The sequence below is a fragment of the Theropithecus gelada genome, chromosome 11 (assembly GCF_003255815.1).
Source record: "Theropithecus gelada isolate Dixy chromosome 11, Tgel_1.0, whole genome shotgun sequence".
Taxonomy (NCBI): domain Eukaryota; kingdom Metazoa; phylum Chordata; class Mammalia; order Primates; family Cercopithecidae; genus Theropithecus; species Theropithecus gelada.
Window position 1 is genome coordinate 80,426,359 of NC_037679.1, and position 23,686 is coordinate 80,450,044.

The window sequence follows — 23,686 nt, forward strand, 5'->3', positions numbered from 1 at the left end:
CCCAAGTGGCTGGGACTACAGGCACTTGCCACCATGCCCAGCTAATTTTTTGTATTTTTAGTGAAGATGGGGTTTCACCATATTGGTCAGGCTGGTCTCGAACTTCTGACCTCAGGTGATCCGCCCACCTCAGCCTCCCTAAGTGCTGGGATTACAGGCAAAAACATTTTTTTTAATGAAACCAAAGGGTTGTTTCAAAGCTCTCCAAGGGCTGAGGTGACCAAGGGGAACAGGAAAGCTACTCAGACAAAAAGAAGGCTTAAAGGTTCTGATCAGGCCGGGCGCGGTGGCTCAAACCTGTAATCCCAGCACTTTGGGAGGCCAAGACGGGAGGATCACAAGGTCAGGAGATCGAGAGCATCCTGGCTAACACGGTGAACCCCTGTCTCTACTAAAAAAAAAAAAAAAATACAAAAAACTAGCCGGGCGAGGTGGTGGGCACCTGTAGTCCCAGCTACTCGGGAGGCTGAGGCAGGAGAATGGCGTGAACCCGGGAGGCGGAGCTTGCAGTGAGCCTAGATCGCACCACTGCACTCCAGCCTGGGCGACAGAGCGAGATTCCATCTCAAAAAAAAAAAAAAAAAAAGGTTCTGATCAGGAAAAGAACTGAACTCTCCCAGGCCTTCCCCGTCTTCAGTTTCATCAACCAGCGTGAGTTAGGGCAGATTTGCTGTTGCTTCAGGCTATAGTTAAAAGCAAAGGCAATGCTGCTATGGTGCAGCTTCTACAGACAACCCAACGCTGGCCCCCTCAGCTCTGGCCTTTCCTGCCTTGGTTATTTAAGTCTTAACTTGCAAGCTTCATGAATTTCGGCACCATCCTCCCACCCACCCAAGCACCATAAATCCGGTGGCATGAGGGAGGGTGGCCTGTTGAAACAGGTCTATTTTCAGTCGCTGACAGTTCAACCACTTTTGGGGCTGAGCAGTGGGTGGGAATTTTTTAACCTCTAGAAATAGAGATGGAGTTTTCTACCTTTTCTTTTTTTTTTTTTTTTTTTTTGAGACAAAGTCTTGCTCTGTCACCCAGTCTGGAGTGCAATGGCACGATCTCGGCTCATTGCAACCTCCGCTTCCCAAATTGAAGTGATTCTCCTGCTTCACCCTCCCAAGTAGCTGGGATTACAGGCATGTGCCACCACATCTGGCTAATTTTGTATTTTTAGCAGAAACAGGGTTTCACCATGTTGGTTAGGTTGGTCTCGAACTCCTGACCTAAGGTGATCCACCTACCTCGGCCTCCCAAAGTGCTGAGATTACAGGCATGAGCCACCATACCCAGCCCCCTCCCCAACTTTTTTGTTTTTTGGTTTTTTATTGGGACAGGGTCTTGCTCTGTCGTCCAGGCTGGAGTGCAGTGGCACAATCATAGCTCACTGCAGCCTCAAACTCCTGGGCTCAAGCAATCCTCCCACCTCAGCCTCCCAAGTGCTAGGGTTACAGGCATGAGCCACCGCACCTGGACTGAGTTTTCTGCCCTTGGCATGTCAGGCCTGTAGCTGCAGACCCTTCCTGATACCTACTACCTGGCCTCATGCCCTGCCCTGTCTGTCTCAGGCTCACACAGCTGTGACTGGAAAGTAAAATATAACCGTGTCAGGATTTTCGAAACCACTGGAATCACATACCCCAAATTAGCATGGCTCCTTTCTGCAACTGCCACCTCAAGGAGTGAAAAACTGTCCCTGCAGCTGCCCAGCTCAAGTAAATCAGGAAACTGTTCCTTGAGGCTTGGGCCATGCTCTCTTTATACTCATTCCACCCCTCAGCTCAAACCCCCCAATGGCTTCCATCACCCTCAGAGTCAAAGCCAATTTTATTTTATTTTATTTTTTTATTTTTTTGAGACAGTCTCACTTCGTTGCCCAGGCTGGAATGCAGTGGCACCATCTTGGCTCACTGCAACCTCTGCCTCCCAGGTTCAAGTGATTCTCATGCCTCAGCCTCCTGAGTAGCTGTGATTACAGGTGAACACCCCCATGCCCAGCTAATTTTTGTATTTTTAGTAGAGACGGGGTTTCGCTATGCTGCCCAGGCTGGTCTCAAACTCCTGAGCTCAGGTAATCCACCCGCCTCGGACTCCCAAAGTGCTGGGATTACAGGGGTGAGCTACTGCGCCCGATCCAAGTTCTTTACAATGTTGTAAAATACCTTCTGCCACCTGGTCCCTACTGTTCTGCCCAAATGTCACCTTGGTGAGACATTCCTTGGGGAGCCACTGTATTTCTCCATCCCCCAACCCAAAACTCGAGGCCCCTCGTTTACGGTGTTGTCACTTTGGAAACCCATGCATCACACTCAGGTGCGCTCCCCAAGGACAGTGGGTTTTGAATGTTGTCCCTGATGAACCTAGAGCAGGGTCTGACAAACTGTAACATTTGTTGAATGAACAAAGGCACGCCTCAGAAACAGCTCAAAGCCATTCTGACCTGGATCTGGGGTCCCAAGTGAGAGAATTATGCTAAGAATGCCATTCTGGGCCAAAATGACTTTTGACATATTGTGATTTCTGTTGTATCTCCCCAAACTTCATTTATTTGCCTACTATGTTTATAATCTGGCCATACCTATATGCCACATAAATTATTTATTTAATGTTTTTCTTTAAATTGACTCAGTTTTTAATTTTTTAGCCTTGTCCTAGATGATAATATCCATGAAATCATGAGTTTGGGGTGCTGGTGACAGTTTTTCCTATACAATGTTAAATTAAATCTAGAATTGTTTTTCTACCTTTTTTCTATGTACCACCTAGAACAGTGCCCACCATATAGGAGGTGGTCAATACATACATGCTTTGGGAGGCCAATGCAGGAGGATCTCTTGAGCCCAGGCGTTTGAGGCCAGGCTGGACAACATAGTGAGACTTTGTCTCTACAAAAATTTTTAAAATTAGCTGGGTATGGTGGCTCATGCCTGTAATCCAGCTGCTCAGGAGGCTGAGGTGGGAGGATCGCTTGAGCCTGGGAGATCAAGGCTGCAGTGAGCTGTGATCACACCACTGAACTGTAAACCTGGGCAACAGAATGATACCCTGACTCAAAAAAATAAATACATGCAAATGAATGAATAGGAGATACAGATAAAGTTCCAGCAAGAACTCCCTTCCACCTCCTGATCCCAACCAGGGGTATGGCCTCCGGTGGGGCCAGCTGGACCAGGAAAGCGAAAGCTGTCTTTGGTGGAAGGTGCCAGGGCACAGGCTGCCTCGAGAGGACCCCTGGGCATTGGCAGGTGTGGTGCCTGAGTGAGAGTGGCACAAGAAAAGGGCTTCCTTACCCATGTACAGATGGTCCTCGTTGGGGTCATCCAGGACCTTGGCACAGACACATGGAACAGGCAGGAGACCGACAGCGGGGGAGAAAAAGAGAACAGATATGAGCAGGGAGGAGGAGCATCCGCGTGGCTGCGTCTGCCAACAGGAGGGCTGCACCTGGCAGTGTGTTTCCCAGTTAAGATGGAGGGCATAGGGAAAGCCCCCAGAGTGTAAGATCCTAATGGCTATTCGGAAAATAAATGCCTCTGTCTGATCCTCAAGGATATGAACACTCAGAAAGGAGGTTGCAAAAGGGAGGGGCCAAAATACCCCACCGGTAATATCTCATGCTTGAGTAAGAGTCCAACCCGTCTCTGGCTGGGCGCAGTGACTCACGCCTGAAATCCCAGCACTTTGGAAGGCCAAGGCGGGCGGATCACCTGAGGTCAGGAGTTCGATACCAGCCTGACCAACATGGAGAAACCTCATCTCTACTAAAAATACAAAATTAGCTGGGCGTGGTGGCGCATGCCTGTAATCCAGCTACTCAGGAGGCTGAGGCAGGAGAATCGCTTGAACCCGGGAGGTGGAGGTTGCAGTGAGCTGAGATTGCGCCATTACACTCCAGCCTGGGCAACGAAGCAAGACTCTGTCTCAAAAGAAAAAAAAAAAAAAAAACAGGAATCCAACCCATCTCCTAGGAGACAGCAGTGTTCAGAGTGAAAATTCAAATCCTAACTGGGCTCAAGTGACTCCATGAAGCCTCCCCATTGCCCCTACCCCCACAGGAAATGATGTCTCCCTGCTCAGAACAGCCATAGCACTTTCTCTCTCTCCAAAAGACAGGCAGCAGGCTACATTCACCTTGGTTTCCTCAGTGGCGTCCTGTACGGGGCACGGCATACAGAAGGTGCCCAGGGAACATCTGATGAATGAACCAACAGATGGGCTGGCAGAGTCTTGTTGGGTGAAAAGGCCAAATGCCATAGGGGAGTGGAGAGAAAAGACACCCTGCCAGGACCAGGGCCCTTCGCTAACCAAATGCCCTTGGGGTTCCTCGAAAACGGCCAACTCCAGCACCAGTGAGTCGAGATTGTGACACTCAGTGTGACCGGTGGTGATGGCCTGCAACTGCCATCTCTCTCCTTTGGGAAGAAACAAATGCAGCTTCCCTGGCTAGATTAGTCCCCCTGATTCTTCCCCCATCACATCCGCTTTCTCCAGCCACCCAAGATCAATAAGACAACAGGTCCCAGGAAACGGAGGCACCCTCGGCAGAGCCTGGGCACGCAGGCTGAAGCCCTGAGCCATGCCCTGTGGGGAAGGCACACCCAGGACCTTGTCCACCTAGAGTTCTGCACCGGATAAGTCCCAGGCAAGGTGGTAGCTAGCCCTCACATCTCCTGAAGGCACTGTGTGCTGCCCCAAACGGAGGCTTCCAGCCCTTTCCACATGCAGCTCTCTGCCCTGCAATGCCTTTCCGTGACTTCTCATCCAGGGAACCACCACGGCCATCTCAAACATCACTTCCTCTAAGAGGCCTGTCCCAGCTTCTCCCAGTGAGCTGGCTGATCCGCCCTGTACTCCCATGGCACTCTGAACATGCAGCACAGTGACAAATCCTTGTCATCTAGACCAGAGGTGCTCCAAACATGATCTGGAGACTTCTGCAGATCCCCGAGATGCTTTCAGGGAGTTTACAAGGTTCACTATTTTCACTTTAAAATGAAGACAATATTTGCCTTTTTGACTCTCATTCTCCACTAGTCTACAGGGTTTTCCAGAAACCTGATGATATGTGATGTCACAACACATTGAATGCAAAAGCAGATATGAGAATCCAAATGTCTCCTATCAAGCCAAACAGTAACCCAAAAAAAGGCAAAAATGAAAAACGAAGCCACTCTTCTACTTTTTATTTTTCATAAAAATGTTTTACTTGGCCAGGTGTGGTGGCTCATGCCTATAATCCCAGCACTTTGGGAGGCCGAGGCAGGTGGATCATGAGTTCTAGAGAAAGAGAGCATCCTGGCTAACATGGTGAAACCCCATCTCTACTAAAAATACAAAAAAAATTAGCCAGGCTTGGTGGCACGCACCTGCAGTCCCAGCTACTTGGGAGGCTGACGCAGGAGAATCGCTTGAACCCAGGAGGCAGAGGTTGCAGTGAGCTGAGATTGTGCCACTGCACTCCAGCCTAGGCAACAGAGCGAGGCTCCATCTCAAAAAAAAATGTATTACTCCTGTTAACACATAATAAGCGTATTGTTCTCTTTTTGTTTCTTTTCTTTTTTAGAAACAGGGTCTCACTCTGTCTCCCAGGCTGGAGTGCAGTGGCGCAATCATGGCTCACTGCAGCCTCGAACTCCTGGGCTGGTTCTCTCACCTCGGCCTTCAGAATAGCTGGGACCAAAGGCGTGCACCACCATACCCGGCTAATTTTTTTAACTTTTTGTAGAGATGAGGTTTCGCCATGTTGCTCAGGCTGGTCTCAAACTGCTGGCCTCAGGCGATCCTCCCACCTCAGCCTCCCAAAGTGCTGGAATTATAGGCATGAGCCATCGTGCCCAGCCTGTTGTTTTTAAATAATTAATAGTTTAAATTTTCTCAGTTTTAAATTATAATGTGGTAGATATTACTAAATATAACTCATATACTTTTGAGTCTTCAAAAAAATTGTTTTATTTTTAAGACAGAGTTTCACTCTTGTCGTCCAGGCTGGGGTGCAGTGGCACGATCTCAGCTCGCTGCAACCTCTGCCTCCCAGGTTCAAGCAATTCTCCTGCCTCAGCCTCCCGAAATGGCTGGGATTACAGGCATCAGCCACCACACCCAGCTAATTTTTTTGTATTTTTAATTGCTGAGACCAAAAAGTATGAGAACTGCTGATCTAGAGCAGGGACTGGCAAACTACGGCATGTGGGCTGAATTCAGCCCTCTGCCTGGTTTGTTTGTTTGTTTGTTTTGTATTTTTAGCAGAGACGGGGTTTCACCATATTGGCCAGGCTGGTCTCAAACTCCTGATCTCAAGTGATCTGCCCACCTCGGCCTCCCAGAGTGCTGTGATTACAAGCATGAGCCACTGCGCCTGGACTTGTTTTTGTAAATAAAGTTTTACTGGAACACAGTCATGCCATGTGTTTCCATCATGTGTGTGGCTGCTTTTGCGCTACAACTACCCATATGTGTAAGTAGAAAGAGAACCAGCTTCAAAGAGACAGAAATGGGTGAAGGGATCCCTCTGAGCCTCAATTCCTTTGTCCGTAAAATGAGAGCAATAAATATCTGACACAAAAACAAAGCAGGCAAAAGACAGAAGGGAAAAAATAGTTAATGTGAGTAATAAATCGTCTTAGGGAGCAGTAAATACAACTCAGGCCTGCAGTGAGCGGTCTGGTGTGACCTGGCTCTCCCTGGAAACCAGCAGCGGGGTGTCTGGGTATTAACAAAGCCAGGGCCTCCCGCCCTCCTCGGCGCCTCCACCCTTACCTCCACCAGCTTCACCACATTGGGGTGGTCCAGCTTCTTGAGGATGGCGATTTCCTGGTACACCTGCTCAATGGGGCCCCTGGGCTGGATGCAGCCTCCAGGAGCTGGCCGGGTGCCTCGGGGTGGGGGGCGGCCTGAAGGAAACAAAAGCAGACCCAGGGTCAGGGCAAAGAGACTTTCCTCCGCAGAGGGCAGCTGCAGGTAGGATGCCAAAAGGGGGAGGGTCTCCGCAGGGCTGGAGGGGCTGCTGCCACCAGGGGCTTTAACTAGCCCTCTCCTCCTCTGTCTCCTCTGCCGCTGGGAGTGAGTGAGGGCGGAGCCCTCGGCCGTCCTGTGAATTCCCTCCTTCCTGTCACATCCCCAGTCCATGCCCCAGTCCACAGTGAAAGGCAGGAGTGCTGAGGCAACTGCAGTCTAGCTCAGCAATCTCAACACCCAGGGTGCATCAATCACTTCCCCTCTCTGGGCTCAGTTTTTATAGTCCACAAAATGGACATAAACATTAACTCTTACTCCTTAACTCATAGCACAGATGGCCGGCTGGGCGCTGTGGCTCACGCCTGAAATCCCAGCACTTTGGAAGGCTGAGGTGGGGGGATGGCTTGAGTCCAGGAGTTCAAGACCAGCCTGGGCAACAAGGAGAAACCCCAACTCTACAAAAATCACAAAAAATTGGCCAGGTATGGTGGCACGTGCCTGTGGTCGCAGCTACTCAAGAGGCTGGGGTGGGAGGATCACCTGAGCCCAGGAAGGTCAAGCCTGTAGTGAGCTGTGATCATGCCACTGCACTCAGCCTGGGTGACAGACTGAGACCCTATCTAAAAAAAAAAAAAAAAAAAACTGAAATAGCACAGACGTAAAATGAAGCCAGGGAGAAGAAAAGAAGCAAGCATCAGGAGAGAAAAACAAAAGGCTATACAGAAGGGAGAGGCACTCAGGCCAATGCTTGATCCTGCAGTAAATAATAGGCAGTCACAAGGATGTACAGGCCCACAGTGAAAACCCTCACGATGGCACACATCCCATGTACGTAAGGCTCTAAGTGTGACTAACAGAATAGAACAGGGATGTGATCGGCCTTGGAAAAGGAAAGGCAAAAGTACAGGTGTCAGAGGGAGGATGTGAAAGGAGGAAAGCTGAGTTCAAAGGAAAAGGGAGGGCGTGGGGAGATGGGAGACACTCGCCATACAGCTGGAAAGAGGGGGAAGTGGTGGGTGTGTGTCCACAGAGGAGCGGACCATCAGGACAGCGTTCCACTGCCTGCTGGGGAAAGGGAGGTGCTATGGTCAGGATGTTTGTGCTCCTCCAAAATTCATATGTCAAAACCTAATCCCCAGTGTGATGGTATTAGGAGACGGGACCTCCGGGAGGAGAGCAGGTCACGAGGGTAGAGCTCTCATGAATGAGATTAGTGCTGTTATAAAAGAGACCCCAGGCTGGGTGCAGTGGCTCAGGCCTGGAATCCCAGCACTCTGGGAGGCCGAGGCGGGCGGATCATGAGGTCAGGAGATCGAGACCATCCTGGCCAACGTGGTGAAACCCCGTCTCTACTAAAAATACAAAAATTATCCAGGCATGGTGGTGCCCGCCTGTAGTCCCAGCTACTTGGGAGGCTGAGGCAGGAGAACCACTTGAACCCAGGAGGCGGAGGTTGCAGTGAGCCGAGATTGTGCCACTGCACTCCAGCCTGGTGACAGAGTGAGACTCCATGACTCCATCTCAAAACAAAACAAAACAAAAGACCCCAAAGAGCTGTCTAGCTCCTCTGCCATGTAAGGATGCAGTAAGGCACTACCTATGTTTGTTTGTTTTGAGACAGGGTCTGTCTACCAGGCTGGAGTGCAGGGGCACAATCAAGAATCACTGCAGCCTCAAACTCCCAGGCTCAAGTGATCCTCCTGCCTCAGCCTCCCGAGTAGCTAGGACTACAGGTGCACACCACCATGTCCAGCTAATTTTTAAATTTTTGGTAGAGACAGGGGTCTCACTACATTGCCCACACTAGTCTCAAACTCCTGGGCTCAAGCGATTTGCCAACCATGGCCTCCCAAAGTGCTGGCGTGAGCCACTGCACCCGGCCTGAGATGGTGCTATGAACCAGCCTCCAGAAGTGTGAGAAATAGGCCGGGCGCGGTGGCTCAAGCCTGTAATCCCAGCACTTTGGGAGGCCGAGACGGGTGGATCACGAGGTCAGGAGATCGAGACCATCCTGGCTAACACGGTGAAACCCCGTCTCTACTAAAAAATACAAAAAACTAGCCGGGCAAGGTGGCAGGCGCCTATAGTCCCAGCTACTCAGGAGGCTGAGGCAGGAGAATGGTGTGAACCCGGGAGGCGGAGCTTGCAGTGAGCTGAGATCTGGCCACTGCACTCCAGTCTGGGTGACAGAGCAAGACTCTGTCTCAAAAAAAAAAAAAAAGGAAATGTGAGAAATAAATGTCTGTTGGTTAAGCCACCAGTCTCTGGTACATTGTTACAGGACACCATTTGTTATTTTAAGACAGGAGGTAAGAAGGAGTGTTTAAGCAAGCAAAATCCTCTACCAGAAGAAGTCAGAAGCAGATGTCAAAAATTGATAACAGTGACGCGAGGATCATGGCCTGGCGCAGCGTTTGGACAAGCAGGATAAACCAGGGTCCTACTGTTAGGATGGGGTTTGTTTGTTCTTTTTTTTTTTTTTTGAATTGGAGTCTCCTTCTGTCGCCTAGGCTGGAGTGCAGTGGCGTGATCTCGGCTCAGTGTAACCTCTGTTTCCCAGGTTTAAGCAATTCTCTGCCTCAGCCTCCTGAGTAGCTGGGATTACAGGCGCCCACCATGCCCGGCTACTTTTTTGTATTTTTAGTAGAGACGGAGTTTCACCATCTTGACCAGGCTGGTCTTGAACTCCTGACTTCGTGATCCACCCGCCTCGGCCTCCCGAAGTGCTGGGATTACAGGCGTGAGCCACCACGCCCAGCTGTTTGTTCTTACCTAATTTCTCTTTTTGGCCCAAGCTGACATTTTGCCCAGCAATGCTGGCAGGGAGCTTATGTTGAAGCAGCCTCCGATACGCTCACCTGCAGGCCTATCATCTGACCACACACAGGAGCTACCGGCAACTAAAAGTGCTAAAAGTCAAGGTTGCCTATAGGAGAAGGAAAGAGGTCAGCAAGAAACTGTTCTCCATGATGAGCCCTCCTGTGCTCTGGCCTTTTTTTTGTGGGCGGGGGGGGGTTAGATATAATTCAAATATCTGGTATTTACATGTTTTTAATTTATCCTTTTTTTTTTTTTTTTTTTTGAGAGATGGAGTCTCGCTCTGTCGCCCAGGCTGGAGTGCAGTGGCGCAGTCTCAGCTCACTCCAACCTCCACCTCCCAAGTTCCAGCGATTCTCCTGCCTCAGCCTCCCAAGTAGCCAGGGATTTACAAGTGCATGCCACCACGCCCGGCTAATTTTTGTATTTTTTAGTAGACACAGGGTTTCACCATATTGGCCAGGATGATCTTGAACCCCTGACCTCGTGATCCACCCACCTCAGCCTCCCAAAGTGCTAGGATTACAGCCGTAAGCCACCGCGCCCAGCTAAATTTACCATTTTAAAATGTGTATTTTAGTGGTTTTTAGTGCACTGACAAGGTTGTGCAACTATCACCATTATCTATTGCATAATTTTTTTTTTTTTTTTTTGAGACGGAGTCTTGCTCTGTCACCCAGGCTGGAGTGCAGTGGCATGATCTCAGCTCGCTGCAACCTCCTCCTCCTGGGTTCATGCAATTCTCCTGCCTCAGCCTCCCGAGTAGCTGGGATTACAGGCACACACCACTACACTTGGCTAGTTTTTGTATTTTTAGTAGGACAGGGCTTCACCATGTTGGGCCAGGTTGGTCTTGAATTCCTGACCTCAAGTGATCCACCCGCCTCGGCCTCCCAGAGTGCTAGGATTACAGGCGTGAGCCACCGTGCCTGGCCAACTGCAGAATATTTCAATGCCTCTGTAAATATCTCTATATATATCTGATATCTATCAGCATTCACCTCTCGTTCCCCATTTCCCAGAGCCCCTAGCAATCACAAATCTACTTTTGCTCCTATGGATTGGCCTATTCTGGGTATTTCACATAAATAGAATCACATAATTTGTGACCTTTTGCATTAGGCTTCTTTCACTTAGTGTAATGTCTTTAAGACCCCTCTGTGTTGGGGCATGAATTGGTACTTCATTACTTTTAAGGGCTGAATAATATTCCATTGGATGCATATATACTCTCTTCCTTCTCTGAGGCCGTGTGTGCTGTTTCCACTCCTTAGTTATTTGACTAAACCTGCTATGAACATTCACATACAAGCTCCTGTGTGAACATGGATGTTCCATCCTCTTGGGTATATAAGTGGGAGTGAAATTACTGAGTCATATGGTAATCCCATGTTTAACTTTCTGAGGAATTGCCAGAGTGTTTTCCTCTATTGGATCTTTTGACTTGATACCTATATCACTTTAATAAATATTTTTATTTTATTATTTTTTGAGACAGAGTCTTGCTGTGTCGCCCAGGCTGGAGTGCAGTGGCGCGATCCTGGCTCACTGCAAACTCCTCCTCCCAGGTTCAAGCAATTCTTGTGCCTCAGCCCCCCAAGTAGCTGGAACTACAGGCACGCGCCACCATGCCCAGTGCAATGGTTCCCATTCAGAAGGCTCCGCCCTGTCTTGCCTCAGCCCCTGTACCTAAGAGCAAAGGCCCACCAAACTCACGTGGAAAGCCGGCCTGCCGGATCAGCTTCTTTTTGGACAGCACCTTCATTGCCTGCAGGAAAAAAAGACCCCAGGTCCGGGTTAAAGCAGGGAGGAGAAGGAGAAGGAGGGCAAAGTGGGGGTTCGTCTACTCCAAGGCCGGCCCAAGCTCCTGGCCCCCTGGCAGGTTCAGGACAACACAGTGAGCCCCTCATTATCAGAGGGGGTCAAGCGGCCATGGGTTGTAGGGAGGCTAGACTCCTGGGGTGCCTCCAGCTCTGAGCTGTTCCTGAGGTTCACGGTCACCTCTCTCAGCTGGGAAACCACGAGCCTCGGGACTTGCTGCCATCGAATCAAAACACAAGCGAGCTGGAGCGATGGGCAAAGGAGGGGCAGGACTGGTTGTTTTACACATGGGGAAACTGAGGCTCAGCTGTTTTACACATGGGGAAATATCACTTGTCAAGGTCACATGGTTGGCACACGATAGAGTCAGGTTTGAACCTACGCTGGACTGACTCCAAAGCCACCCACGCAGGTATCTGTCTCACTGCTGCCTTGTTCTCAGTACTATGGAGGATGCAGAGATGACAGCTCAGAGGAAGGGCATAAAAGGCTTTTGCTGAATGAGTAACTCTTTCTGGGCCAATCCCCTCACCTCCCTGTTTTCCCATCTGTAAAATGGGCATACCACTTCCTTCCTAAGGCATAAAATAAACATGACCTAAGAATAAAATGGGACATACAGCTATGAAAACTTTCCAGGAAGCTGAGTGCTGGAAAGGAGGCTCTTCTGTGGATAAAGAGGGGGACAGGGAGGAGAATGCGGATACTCACATAGTAGGTATTGTCATTTTCATTGTAGGCCAACTTGACGACACCATATGAGCCCTGGATAAAGGGAGATGCCCATGACATACTATCCAGAAGTTAAGATCTGCAAAATGAGAACCCTAATACAGACGTTGCAAACCGGCAGCCCATTGGTCAAATCTGTCCCGCAACTGTATTTTGTTGGAGCCTAGGTTTTTACACAGTTTGAATTAGTTGCCAAGATTTAAAAACGGAAAGATCTGGGCTGGGCACGGTGGCTCACACCTGTAATCCCAATACTTTGGGAGGCCGAGGCAGGCGGATCACTTGAGGTCAGGAGTTCGAGACCAGCCTGGCCAACATGGCAAAACCCCATCTCTACTAAAATACAAAAATTAGCCAGGGCATGGTAGCAGGCACCTGTAATCCCAGCTACTTGGGAGGCTGAGGCATGAGAATCACTTAAACCTGGAAAGCAGAGGCTGCAGTGAGCTGAGATTGCAGCACAGCACTCCAGCCTGGGCGACACAGTGAAACTCAGTCTGAAAAAAAAAAAGAGTAAAACAGTCTGATATGAAAATCTATATTCCTTGCCAGGCACAGTGGCTTACACCTGTAATCCCAGCACTTTGGGAGGCCAAGGTGGGCAGATCACTTGGGGTCAGGTTTGAGAACAGCCTGGGCAACATAGTGAAACCCCATCTCTACAAAAATTACAAAAATTAGCCAGGTGTGGTGGTGCGCACCTATAGTCCCAACTACTTGGGAGGCTGAGGCAGGAGAATCACTTAAGCCCAGGAGGCAGAGGTTGCAGTGAGCCGAGATTGCACCACTGCACTCCAGGCTTGGTGACAGAGCAAGATCCTGTCTCAAAAAAAAAAAAAAAAAAAAAATCAAGATTCCTAGTTTCTTTTGAAAAAATGGAAAGATCTAGCTATATGTAGCCCTCATTTCCATATGTTGATGGTTTGCCACAGTCCTTACCACTCCCTACTACCTTACAGCTGGCATGCCTTACTCCTTTATATTACTTACTTGTTTTCTATTGGCGTTCAGATATTTGACCATGGTAATGATACCTCCCCCCTAATTGGCTAAAACAAAAGCAAAACTAGATATCAGAGTACCTCGGGGTGAAACAAAACCCCAAATGTAATGGGGATGTAACTATCACCAAGGTGATATGGAATTTCTTTGGAAGCTTTCTGAGCTTCTGCAGAAACATATTTAATTTTAAGATACAAGAAAACAAAACTAAACCAAAAACCTAGATCATTAATAACAAAACCCTTTCCACCAACCTCGCCTTCAAAGACTCCTCTCCTGCTCCCAGCTTTACCCCATTCCCTCTACAGTATCTGAACGCCCCCAGTGAATGCAGAAAGCCAGCCTGGCTCCGGGGATATTTACCTTTCCAATTTCATCCTTCAGGGTATACTGATTCAGCTGCACACAGTCCTAGAGAGTAAGCAGAGACGCGTGGAAAATGAATTTTAAGTTTGCAACTAGAGGCCAGGTGTGGTGCCTCACGCCTGTAAGCCCTTTGGGGGGCCAAAGCGGGAGGATCACTTGAGTTCAGGAGTTCCAGACCAGCCTGGCCAACATGGTGAAATCCCGTCTCTATTAATAATATAAAAATTAGCCAGGCATGGTGGTGGGCACCTGTAATCCCAGCTACTCAGGAGGCTGAGGCACGAGAATTGCTTGAGCCAGGGAGGCAGAGGTTGCAGTGAGCAGAGATTGCACCATTGCACTCCAGCCTGGGCAACAGAGTAAAACTGTATCTCAAAAAAAAAAAAAAAAAAGTTTGCAACTAGATACATTTCTTCAAATTAAACACACACAGGTAACCAGAACCCAAATCAAGAAAGAGAACATCCCCAGCTCCCAGAAGCCACTCCCACCACTGCCCTTCCCCAGGTGGCCACTCTCCTGACTTCTGACAGCACTGACTTTGCTTGTTGTACTTTGTCAAAATGTAAGCACACACTCTGGACTCTGGTAAAACCCATTTTTTTTAGAAGGTTGTTCCTAGTTTTAAAAAGTAAATTTTAAATCAAACAAGTAATCCTTGGCTACATTGTCCTGTAAAAACATAAAGTGATACAAGAAGAGCAAGTCTGTGCAAGCTTGGGGTAGACAAGGGTTTCTTAGATAATACGAAAAAGGTACAGACAAAAGAAACAAATGATAAATTGAACTTCACCAAAATTAAAACTTTGGCTCTTTTTTTTTTTTTTTTTGAGACGGAGTTTTGCTCTTGTTGCCCAGGCTAGAGTGCAGTGGTGCCATCTCGGCTCACCGCAACCTCCGCCTCCCAGGTTCAAGCAATTCTCCTGCCTCAGCTTCCCAAGTAGCTGGGATTACAGGCACCCACCACCACGCCCAGCTGATTTTTTTGTATTTTTAGTAGAGACGGGATTTCTCCATGTTGGCCAGGCTGGTCTCTAACTCCTGACCTCAGGTGATCCTCCTGCCTTGGCCTCCCAAAGTGCTGGGATTACAGGCATGAGCTATTGCGCCTAGTCTGTTTTGTTTTTTGTAGAGATGGGTCTTGCTATGTTGCCCAGGCTGGTCTCAAACTCCTGGTCTCAAGTGATCCTCCCACCTCAGTCTCCCAAGTAGCTGGGATTACAGACATAAGCCATTGCACCAGGCCTTGGCAGTTTCTTAACAAACATCTACCATACCACAGGCCATTCTACCCTATGGAAGTGAAAATGTGTTTACAAAGACTTGCATATAAACATTAATAACAGCTTTAGTTGTAATAATAAAAAATTGGAAGCAATCCAAATGTCCTTCAGGTAAATGAATAAGCAAACTGTGGTACATCCGTACAATTGAAATTATTCAGCAGTAAAAAGGAACTACGGATATACACCACAATATGGATAAATCTCAAAATCGTGATGCCGTGAAAGAAGCTAAGCTAAAAAGGAGCCGTTGCTCATGGGTCCTGGTTCTGTCTCTGGTTCATGCTGTGAATTCTCCCTCCTCTCAACTCTCCAGGGCCCCATCTCCAATTATGAAAGTTTTTCCTGGCCTTCAAAATGTAGTCCCTATAGCCCCTTCAAAATCAGCCCCTTTGGCCGGGCACAGTGGCTCATTTCTGTAATCCCAGCACTTTGGGAGGCCAAGGCAGGTGGATCACTTGAGGTCAGGAGTTCAAGACCAGCCTGGCCAATATGGCAAAACCCCATCTCTACTTAAAAAAAAAATACAAAAATTAACCAGGCGTGGTGGTGCACACCTGTAGTCCCAGCTACTCGTGAGGCTGAGGCAGGAGAATAGCTTGAACCCGGAAGGCGGAAGTTGCAGTGAGCCAAAATCGTGCAACTGCACTCCAGCCTGGGTGACAGAGCAACCCTCCATCTCAACAACAACAACAATTAAAAAGCCCCTTTAGAAAGGCATTCTGATGTTGGGCCTTCTTCCAATTAAATTCATTCATTCCTTCAACAAATATTTTTGGGCTCCTACAATGCGCCAGGTACTCTGCTAGGCTCTGGGGATGGGATGGGGTGTGGGGGTGGATGAAATGATCCTGTGGAGCTTACGTTCTGGCTGGGTGGAGACAGGCAATAAACAACTAAACCAACACACAGATAATCAGATGCTGATGAATGTTATAAAGGAAAGCAAATAGGGCCATGGGGCAGAGAGAGGCTGGAGGATGCTTTAGGGAAGGTAGCCCGGGGAGCCTTTTGGAGGAGGTGATACTGGAGTTGAGACTTGGACATTAGATGGAATAGGCCTTACAAAGTTGGCATGGGGTGGTGGGGGAGGTGGTTCCAATCAGAAGGAACAGCGAGAATAAAGACCTCAGGCGGGCAAGAACTTGGATTCCAAGGAATGCGAAGGCAGGAACAGAGGGAGCTTAGGGAGCTGGCAGCAGATGGCAAGGAGGGGTGGGAAACGGTCAGACCACACAGGGCCCTGTGAACCCTGGTGGGGATCTGAGTTCTAATCTACCCCCCCAGGGTTTACGGTAAGGGTCTTGTGAGAAATGCACAGGAAATGCTGAACCCAGTGCCTAGTGCCAACGCATGCTCGGCCAGGCGGGTTGTCGCCAGGCTCTCAGTGACCGACCTCATTCCATCACACCTTTGCCCACACCTCGGTCTCTGCTGGAGGCTCCCTCTGGCCCTGCAGCTGCTCTGTCCACACCCCCAGCGGGTCACACACACCTGCCCCAGCAGCCCTCACCCATGAGTATAAACACCCCAGCTCCCTCACCCCTGGCGGGATGACTCTGAGGTTGCTGTTCTGTGCTGTTTCCCAGGGCCCCCCGGAAGGAACAAGCCCCAGGGGCCTACACTCCACACTGGTAACCGGCTCCATAACCTACCCTTTGCTGACCGCCTTCCCTTCCCCATGCTGATTCACGACCCCCCTAGGGCCCCTTTTTGGCCCCAGCCACCCCCCAGGTTCCCTGGAGTCAAGTCCTAGGTCAACTGTGGCACTCAAATCCTTCTGGGGGAGCCCAACCTTCCACAGAGACCCTGCTGGGGGCAGGGAAGGGCACCGGGGACCCCTAGGACCTGGCTCACCACCGGCTCACGCACCTGCATACCCGTGATGGAGACATGGTGAGACTCCACTGTCGGCCGCCGGGGCAGCCGAGGCGAGGACTGAGGGGAGCCGACGGGCGAGTAGGGCAGGGACGGGCAGATGCAGCGTCCGTTCATGTCCAGGCTGCCGCCGGCTGCCAGTCCACCCTGGGACCGCTCTTGCAGAGAAAGCTTGCGACCGGAGAGGTGGGGTCGGGCCTGGGACCCAGAGGTGTCAAGGGGGACCTCTTGGCCATCGGCCTCCAGGGGCCGGTCCCGGGCCAAGCCAAGGTCCACAGCACAGCCCGGCTCACACTCAGTGACCACAATGAAGGACTCCATGCCCAGGTGAATGCTCAAGGATGACAGGCCCCGCAGGGCCTCACAGGGTTTCTGGCTTTGGCTGCTGCTGCTGCCCCTGCCCCGCAGCTCATCCTGGGGGGCGGCCCGGTTGCTGCTGGGCTGACTAGAGACACATGATGACATGGTGCATGCGCCAGCTTCATCCAGCACACTGGGACACTCCCATCCGGCAGCGGAGCCACCTGCAGAGAGAGAAAGGGTCAGCCGGCCCAGCTCCTAGGGGCAGGGACAGGAAAGGAGCCCCTCTCCTCCTGGTCCGGGCTGCTGTCTAATTCCTGCCTCCAGCTGACATCCTAAAAAAATCTTGCAAAACATGGTGTGATCTGATCTCTGAGTCTATAGAGAAAAGCACAGTCTGCATCTTCTTATATATTTTTTTTTTTTTTTGAGACAAGGTCTCTCTCTCTCTCTCTCTCTCTCTTTCTCTCTCTCTCTCTCTCCCTCCCCCCCCTCTCTCTCCCCTCTCTCTCTTCTCTCTCTCTCTCTCTCCAGGCTGAACTACAGTGGCATACTCATAGCTCACTGCACCCTTGAACTGCTAGGCTCAAGTGATCCTCCCATCTCAGCCTCCCAGGTAGCCAGAACTACTTCTCATACACCATGACAACAATTCCTAACTCAATTCCTATAGGAACAAGTATAAGAAAACCCCCAAATATAGCACACGCGTCCCCTACAGAACTGATAGCTGCTTCCAGCCAATTGTTGCTCAGCAGGAATTTGGGCCTACTATTGCTGGTTTTCCTTTTGTTTTTTCCCAAGAGAAGCCCTAAGGAGGTTAATAAGGTTGCCTGACTTTTTCACATTAGCAATTATTTCAAATATTTTTAAATGCTGGGCATGAAAAATGCAGGTCAGGGCTGGATGCAGTGGCTCATACCTATAATCCCAGCACTTTGGGAGGCTGAGGCAGGCAGATCTCTTGAGTCCAGGAATTCGAGACCAGCCTGGCCAACATGGTGAAACTTCGTCTCTTTTTTTTTTTTTTTTTTTTGAGACGGAGTCTCGCTCTGTCGCCCAGGCTGGAGTGCTGTGGCCGGATCTCAGCTCACTGCAAGCTCCGCCTCCCGGGTTCCCGCCATTCTCCTGCCTCAGCCTCCCGAGTAGCTGGGACTACAGGCGCCCGCCACCTCGCCCGGCTAGTTTTTTGTATTTTTTAGTAGAGACGGGGTTTCACCGTGTTAGCCAGGATGGTCTCGATCTCCTGACCTCGTGGTCCGCCCGTCTCGGCCTCCCAAAGTGCTGGGATTACAGGCGTGAGCCACCGCACCCGGCCCCGAAACTTCGTCTCTACTAAAAATACAAAAATTAGCTGGGCGCGGTGGCGTGTGCCTATAATCCCAGCTACTCAGGAGGCTAAGGCAGGAGAATCGCTGGAACCTGGGAGGCAGAGGTCACAGTGAGCTGAGATCATACCACTGCACTCCAGCCTGAGCAATAGACCAAGACTGTCTCAAAAAAAAAAAAAAAAAAAGGGGATTGCAGGGGAATCAAGTATGCCACAATATGGATGAACCTCTAAAATATTATGCTAACTGAAGGAAGCCAGTCACAAAAGGTCACATATATATGATTCTATTTGTATGAAATTTTTAGAACACGCAACTCCATAGAGACAGAAAATAGACTAATGGTTGCCTAGGACTATGGGAATGGTGACGTTAGCGGGTGTGGGGAATGGCTGCTTAATGGGTACGGGGTTTCCTTTTGGGGTGACTAAAACGTTTTGAAAGTAGATAGAGGTAATGGTTGCACAGCATTGTGAATGTACTAAATGGCACTGAACTATACACTTCAAAATGGTCAATTTTATATTATATGAACTTTTATCTCATTTTTTTTTAAAAAAGGCTGGGCACGGTAGCTCACGCCTGTAATCCCAGCACTTTGGAAGGCCTAGGCAGGTGGATCACAAGGTCAGAATTTCGAAGCCAGCCTGACCAACATGGTGAAATTCCATCTCTACTAAAAATACAAAAATTAGCCAGGTGTGGTGATGTACACCTGTAATCCCAGCTACTCAGGAGGCTGAGGCAGGAGAATCACTTGAACCCGGGAGGCAGAGGTTGCAGTGAGCTGAGATCGCACCATTGCACTTCAGCCTGGATGACAGAGTGGGACTCCATCTCAAAAAACAAAAAGAGAAAGGTTGGGCACACTGGCCGGGCGCGGTGGCTCAAGCCTGTAATCCCAGCACTTTGGGAGGCCAAGGCAGGCGGATCACGAGGTCAGGAGATCGAGACCATCCTGGCTAACACGGTGAAACCCCGTCTGTACTAAAAGATACAAAAAACTAGCCGTGCATGGTGGCGGGCACCTGTAGTCCCAGCTACTCAGGAGGCTGAGGCAGGAGAATGGCGTGAACCCGGGGGGCGGAGCTTGCAGTGAGCCGAGATCACGCCACTGCACTCCAGCCTGGGGCACAGAGCAAGACTCCGTCTCAAAAAAAAAAAAAAAAAAGAAATGTCGGGCACAGTGGCTCACACCTGTAATCCTCCCAGTAGGTTGGGAGGCCAAGACAGGTGGATCACCTGAGGTCAGGAGTTCAAGACCAACCTGGCCAACCTGGTGAAACCCCATCTCTATTAAAAATACAAAATTAGCTGGGCGTGGTGGCGGGCACCTGTAATCCCAGCTGCTCAGGAGGCTGAGGCAGGAGAATCACTTGAACCCAGCAGGTGGAGGCTGCAGTGACTGAGCCGAGATCACGCCACTGCACTCCAGCCTGGGGGACTGAACGAGACTCGTCTCAAAAAATAAAAATAAAAAAGATTAACACATCCCCTTAGGCTGTCAATTCTTACCATCTCTGGGACAGAACATTAACCTTTGGTTAACGTGTTTGACAAATTCTGCTGGACAAATGTCACAGGTACCGCTGGAATTCAGGGAGCACATTTGTGGACACCTGTGGATGATGGCCACTTCGTGCTAGTCACCCACATCACAAAGGGTCTCTCTGGACCAGCCTGGCCAACATGGTGAAACCCCGTCTCTACTAAAAATACAAAAATTAGCCAGGCGTGGTGGTACATGCCTATAATCCTAGCTACTCGAGAGGCTGAGGCAGGAGAATCGCTTGAACCTGGGAGGCGGAGGTTGCAGTGAGCTGAGGTTGCGCCATTGCACTCCAGCCTGGCAACAGAGGGAGACTCTGTCTCAAAAAAAAAAAAGAAAAAAAAAGAAAAAAAAAAGGGGGCCTCTCTAGATGTCCCAAGAAAACAGTGGGGGCCCAGTAGAGATTTTATGAATGAATAAAATGGTATCTCCAATGACACTGGGTGGTAGTGGGGTAACAGAGAGGAAGGTACAGACAGCAGAAAGCCAGAGCTCCCTGGAGGATCTGGCTGAGAGGCAGAAACTGTCCCTCAGTGCTCTCGGAACGGTCCTTTCAGAAGAACTGATGGAATAGCTACTATGCCAGCATGCGGCAGGGAAAGCCCAACAGGAAAGACAAAAGGGAAAAACCCAACATCCCAGCCCTGTCACGGGCCTGACTCATGCACACAGAGTGTGTGGTAAGAGAACGCCAAAGAGTCCAATCATGTGGCAAGATGTTCAACCTCATAGTAAGAGAACTGCAAATTCAAACTACAATGAGGCAGCCTGCTGGCTCCCCAACAGTTAAACGTAGAGTTATCATATAACCAGCAATTCCTCTCCTAGGTACAGACCCAAAAGAAGTGAAAGCAGGGATTCAAACAGATACTTGTACACTAATGTTCATAGCAACATCATTAACAATAGCCAAAAGGTATAGCCAAGTGTCCATCAATAGATGAATGAATAAACAAAACGTGGCAGAGCCATACAACAGAATACTATACAGCCACAATAAAGAAGGAAACTCTGACTCATGCTACAACACAGACGAACTGTGAAGATATATGCTAAGTGAAACGAGCCAGATACTAAAGGACAAGTGTTGTAAGATTGCAGTTACATAAAGTATCTAGAATAGTCACATTCAGGCCAGGTGCAATGGTTCACACCTATAATCCCAACACCTTGGGAGGCCAAGGCGGGCAGATCATTTGAGGTTAGGAGTTCCAGACCAGCCTGGCCAATGTGGTGAAACCCCATCGCTACTAAAAATACAAAAATTAGCCAGGCGTGGTGGTAGATACTGTAGTCCCAGCTACTCAGGAGGCTGAGGCAGGAGAATCACTTGAACCCGGGAGGCAGAGGTTGCAGTGAGGTGAGATTGCACCACCACACTCCAGCCTGGGTAACAGAGTAAGACTGTCTAAAAGAAAAAAAAAAAAAAAAAAAAACTTTAAAGGAAAGAAAATACCTGTAACCATGATTGGAGTTATGATGATAAGGCCTAGGATGCTACGGGATCAGATGGGGCAGGAGGTCAGGAGAGGGGAGCAGTTGGTCTTATCTCCTATTTCTCTGTCCCCCATTCCCCCTTACTGATCTGAGAAAGAAATCATCAACTCTGTCTCAGCTTCCCCATCAACGAGAGAATACAACTCAAGTTCGATATTTCTCCGTGGCCCCAGCTGCTGCTACTTGACTTCTCCTTTTCACGATCCTTATCTCTTAGAAGAGGAAACTCGGATCCCCTCAAGCTCAACAGCCTAAGGTCATTGACCTCCTGTAAAGTTGGTGCCCATCCCATAGTCATAGGATTAGATGAACCAAGCACTCAGAATCCTGCCCGGCACGTGGTTAAACGCTCAAAAACTATTACTTCAACAAATACCTGTTGGATGCTGATATGGTTTGACTCTGCGTCCCCTCCCAAATCTCATCTTGAATTGTACTCCCATAATTCCCGTGTGTTGTGGGAGGGACCCGGTGGGAGATAACTGAATCATGGAGGCAGTTTCCCCCAAACTGTTCTCGTGGTAGTCCCACGAGATCTGATGGTTTTATCAGGGGGTTCCGCTTTTGCGTCTTCCTCATTCTCTCTGCCTGCTGCCGTCCATGTAAGACGGGACTTGCTCCTCCTTGCCTTCCGCCATGATTGTGGTGCCTCCCCAGCCACGTGGAACTATAAGTCCAGTTAAACCTCTTTATGTTATAAATTGTCCAGTCTCAGATATGTCTTTATCAGCAGTGTGAAAACGGACTAATACAGATGCCCACGGCCTGCTCTGGTAGGTAGCCTATGCTCTGGAATGTTCCCACGAGGACTGATGTCCAAGCAAGCTGGTCTGCTCTTGAGTGTGTCTCTCAGCCCGGCCTGCGTCCCCCAGGGCAGGCGGTCAGTCTCTCCCCCATCCTAGAGCTGCCTCTGACAGGGCTGCAAGAGTTCCTGAGAAGAAAATGAGGCCCAGCAGTGCCTGGGAAAGTCAAAGGAGATTTTTTTTTTTTTTCTCACCAACAGGAAAACAATTGCTTATCGAAGTCTACACCAGGCCAAGGGCACCCAGCCATCTGCCCCCGGCAAGGCTGTTTTTAATCGGCCTCCTTGGCAAGCTGGCATCTGGCCCGGGCCTCCTTCACAGCTCTGATGGAGTCTCGGCCTTTGCGGTCTGGAGGAGGATGGAGAGGAGAGATGGCTCAAACCCAGGGCGGGGACCTCGGCGCTGGCAGGGCAGGCGTGAAACCCCAGAGCTCAGCAGACAGGAGGCCCGGGGACACAGGCCTCAGTGCTGCAGGCTCTGACAGGAAGAGATGCATCCAGGGGCTTCTCGCCTCACAGACACCTACAGAGTCTAGGCCAGTGTCCTGAATGGTCTGGGAGTCACAGACCCTACAAAGACCTGATGAAAGCTACCAACACTCTGTGCAGAAGAAAGAAATCATGCAAAAAGACAATAGTTTAGCCTAGAAACAGCAACGGCTAACATTCAACTGAGCTCTCATCAGGCATCCAGCACCAAGCTAATCGCCTGGCCATGTAACCCTCACAGGACAGGCCCTCTGCCAGGGAAGGACAGTGAAGCATTCGATTCCAGGGGGTGGAGAGTGAGAGGACTTTTTTGCAAAGTTGCTTGGATTTGACAAAATGTCAGCCCTGGCCCTGCATCCTTTCCCATGAAATCCAGGCAGAGGCCATCCCCCAAGGCCGTGCCTCTACCCTGTTCCCTCTCACGGGGTAGCTCATCACGAGCCACCAGAGCCTTCCTGGAGCAGATGGCCCCGGGACCTGGGCCAGGATGAGGGAAACGCTCCTTCCTCTGCCAGGAAGCTGAGTGGCGCAGGCCTCCAGGAAACACCTTCTCATTTCCTACGGGCTGTTTCCAACCTGCGTCCGCTGCCTCCCGTGCGGCAAGCTGCCAGTGGGTGCCAAGGAGGTGCTCCCAAGCCCAGACCACCTGTGCAGGCTCCCCTGAGGTTGCCTCATCCCAAGCACAACAAAAAGGCCCAAGACAGCTCCGAGGATCCTGCCAAGGCCACGGATGATGTCCTGCCCGGGACATCAATGTCCTCCCTGGGAAAATGGGCTCAGCCAGCCACACCCTGTCTCACATGGGGAAACTGAGGCCCACAGAGGTCCTCAAGGAAATGCATTCGTTCATTCGTTCTTTCATCTAGTAATTATAAAG

The 23,686-nt window shown here is 49.8% G+C and overlaps 1 protein-coding gene across 8 annotated transcripts in view; it reads right to left on the bottom strand.

Annotated features, from left to right (window-relative positions):
• The window catches only part of CAMKK2 (calcium/calmodulin dependent protein kinase kinase 2), a 60,534-nt gene that overhangs the window by 19,199 nt on the left and 17,649 nt on the right, over window positions 1-23,686 (bottom strand). For all 8 annotated transcript variants that reach the window (XM_025401414.1, XM_025401419.1, XM_025401415.1 and 5 more), the window contains exons 2-7: window positions 16,836-17,365; window positions 13,678-13,725; window positions 12,292-12,345; window positions 11,476-11,527; window positions 6,745-6,878; window positions 3,279-3,315 (exon numbers count right to left, since the gene is read on the bottom strand). In XM_025401414.1, the coding sequence (XP_025257199.1) occupies window positions 3,279-3,315; window positions 6,745-6,878; window positions 11,476-11,527; window positions 12,292-12,345; window positions 13,678-13,725; window positions 16,836-17,306 (796 nt within the window). In that variant the 5' untranslated portion in view covers window positions 17,307-17,365. The remainder of the gene's footprint in view (window positions 1-3,278; window positions 3,316-6,744; window positions 6,879-11,475; window positions 11,528-12,291; window positions 12,346-13,677; window positions 13,726-16,835; window positions 17,366-23,686) is intronic.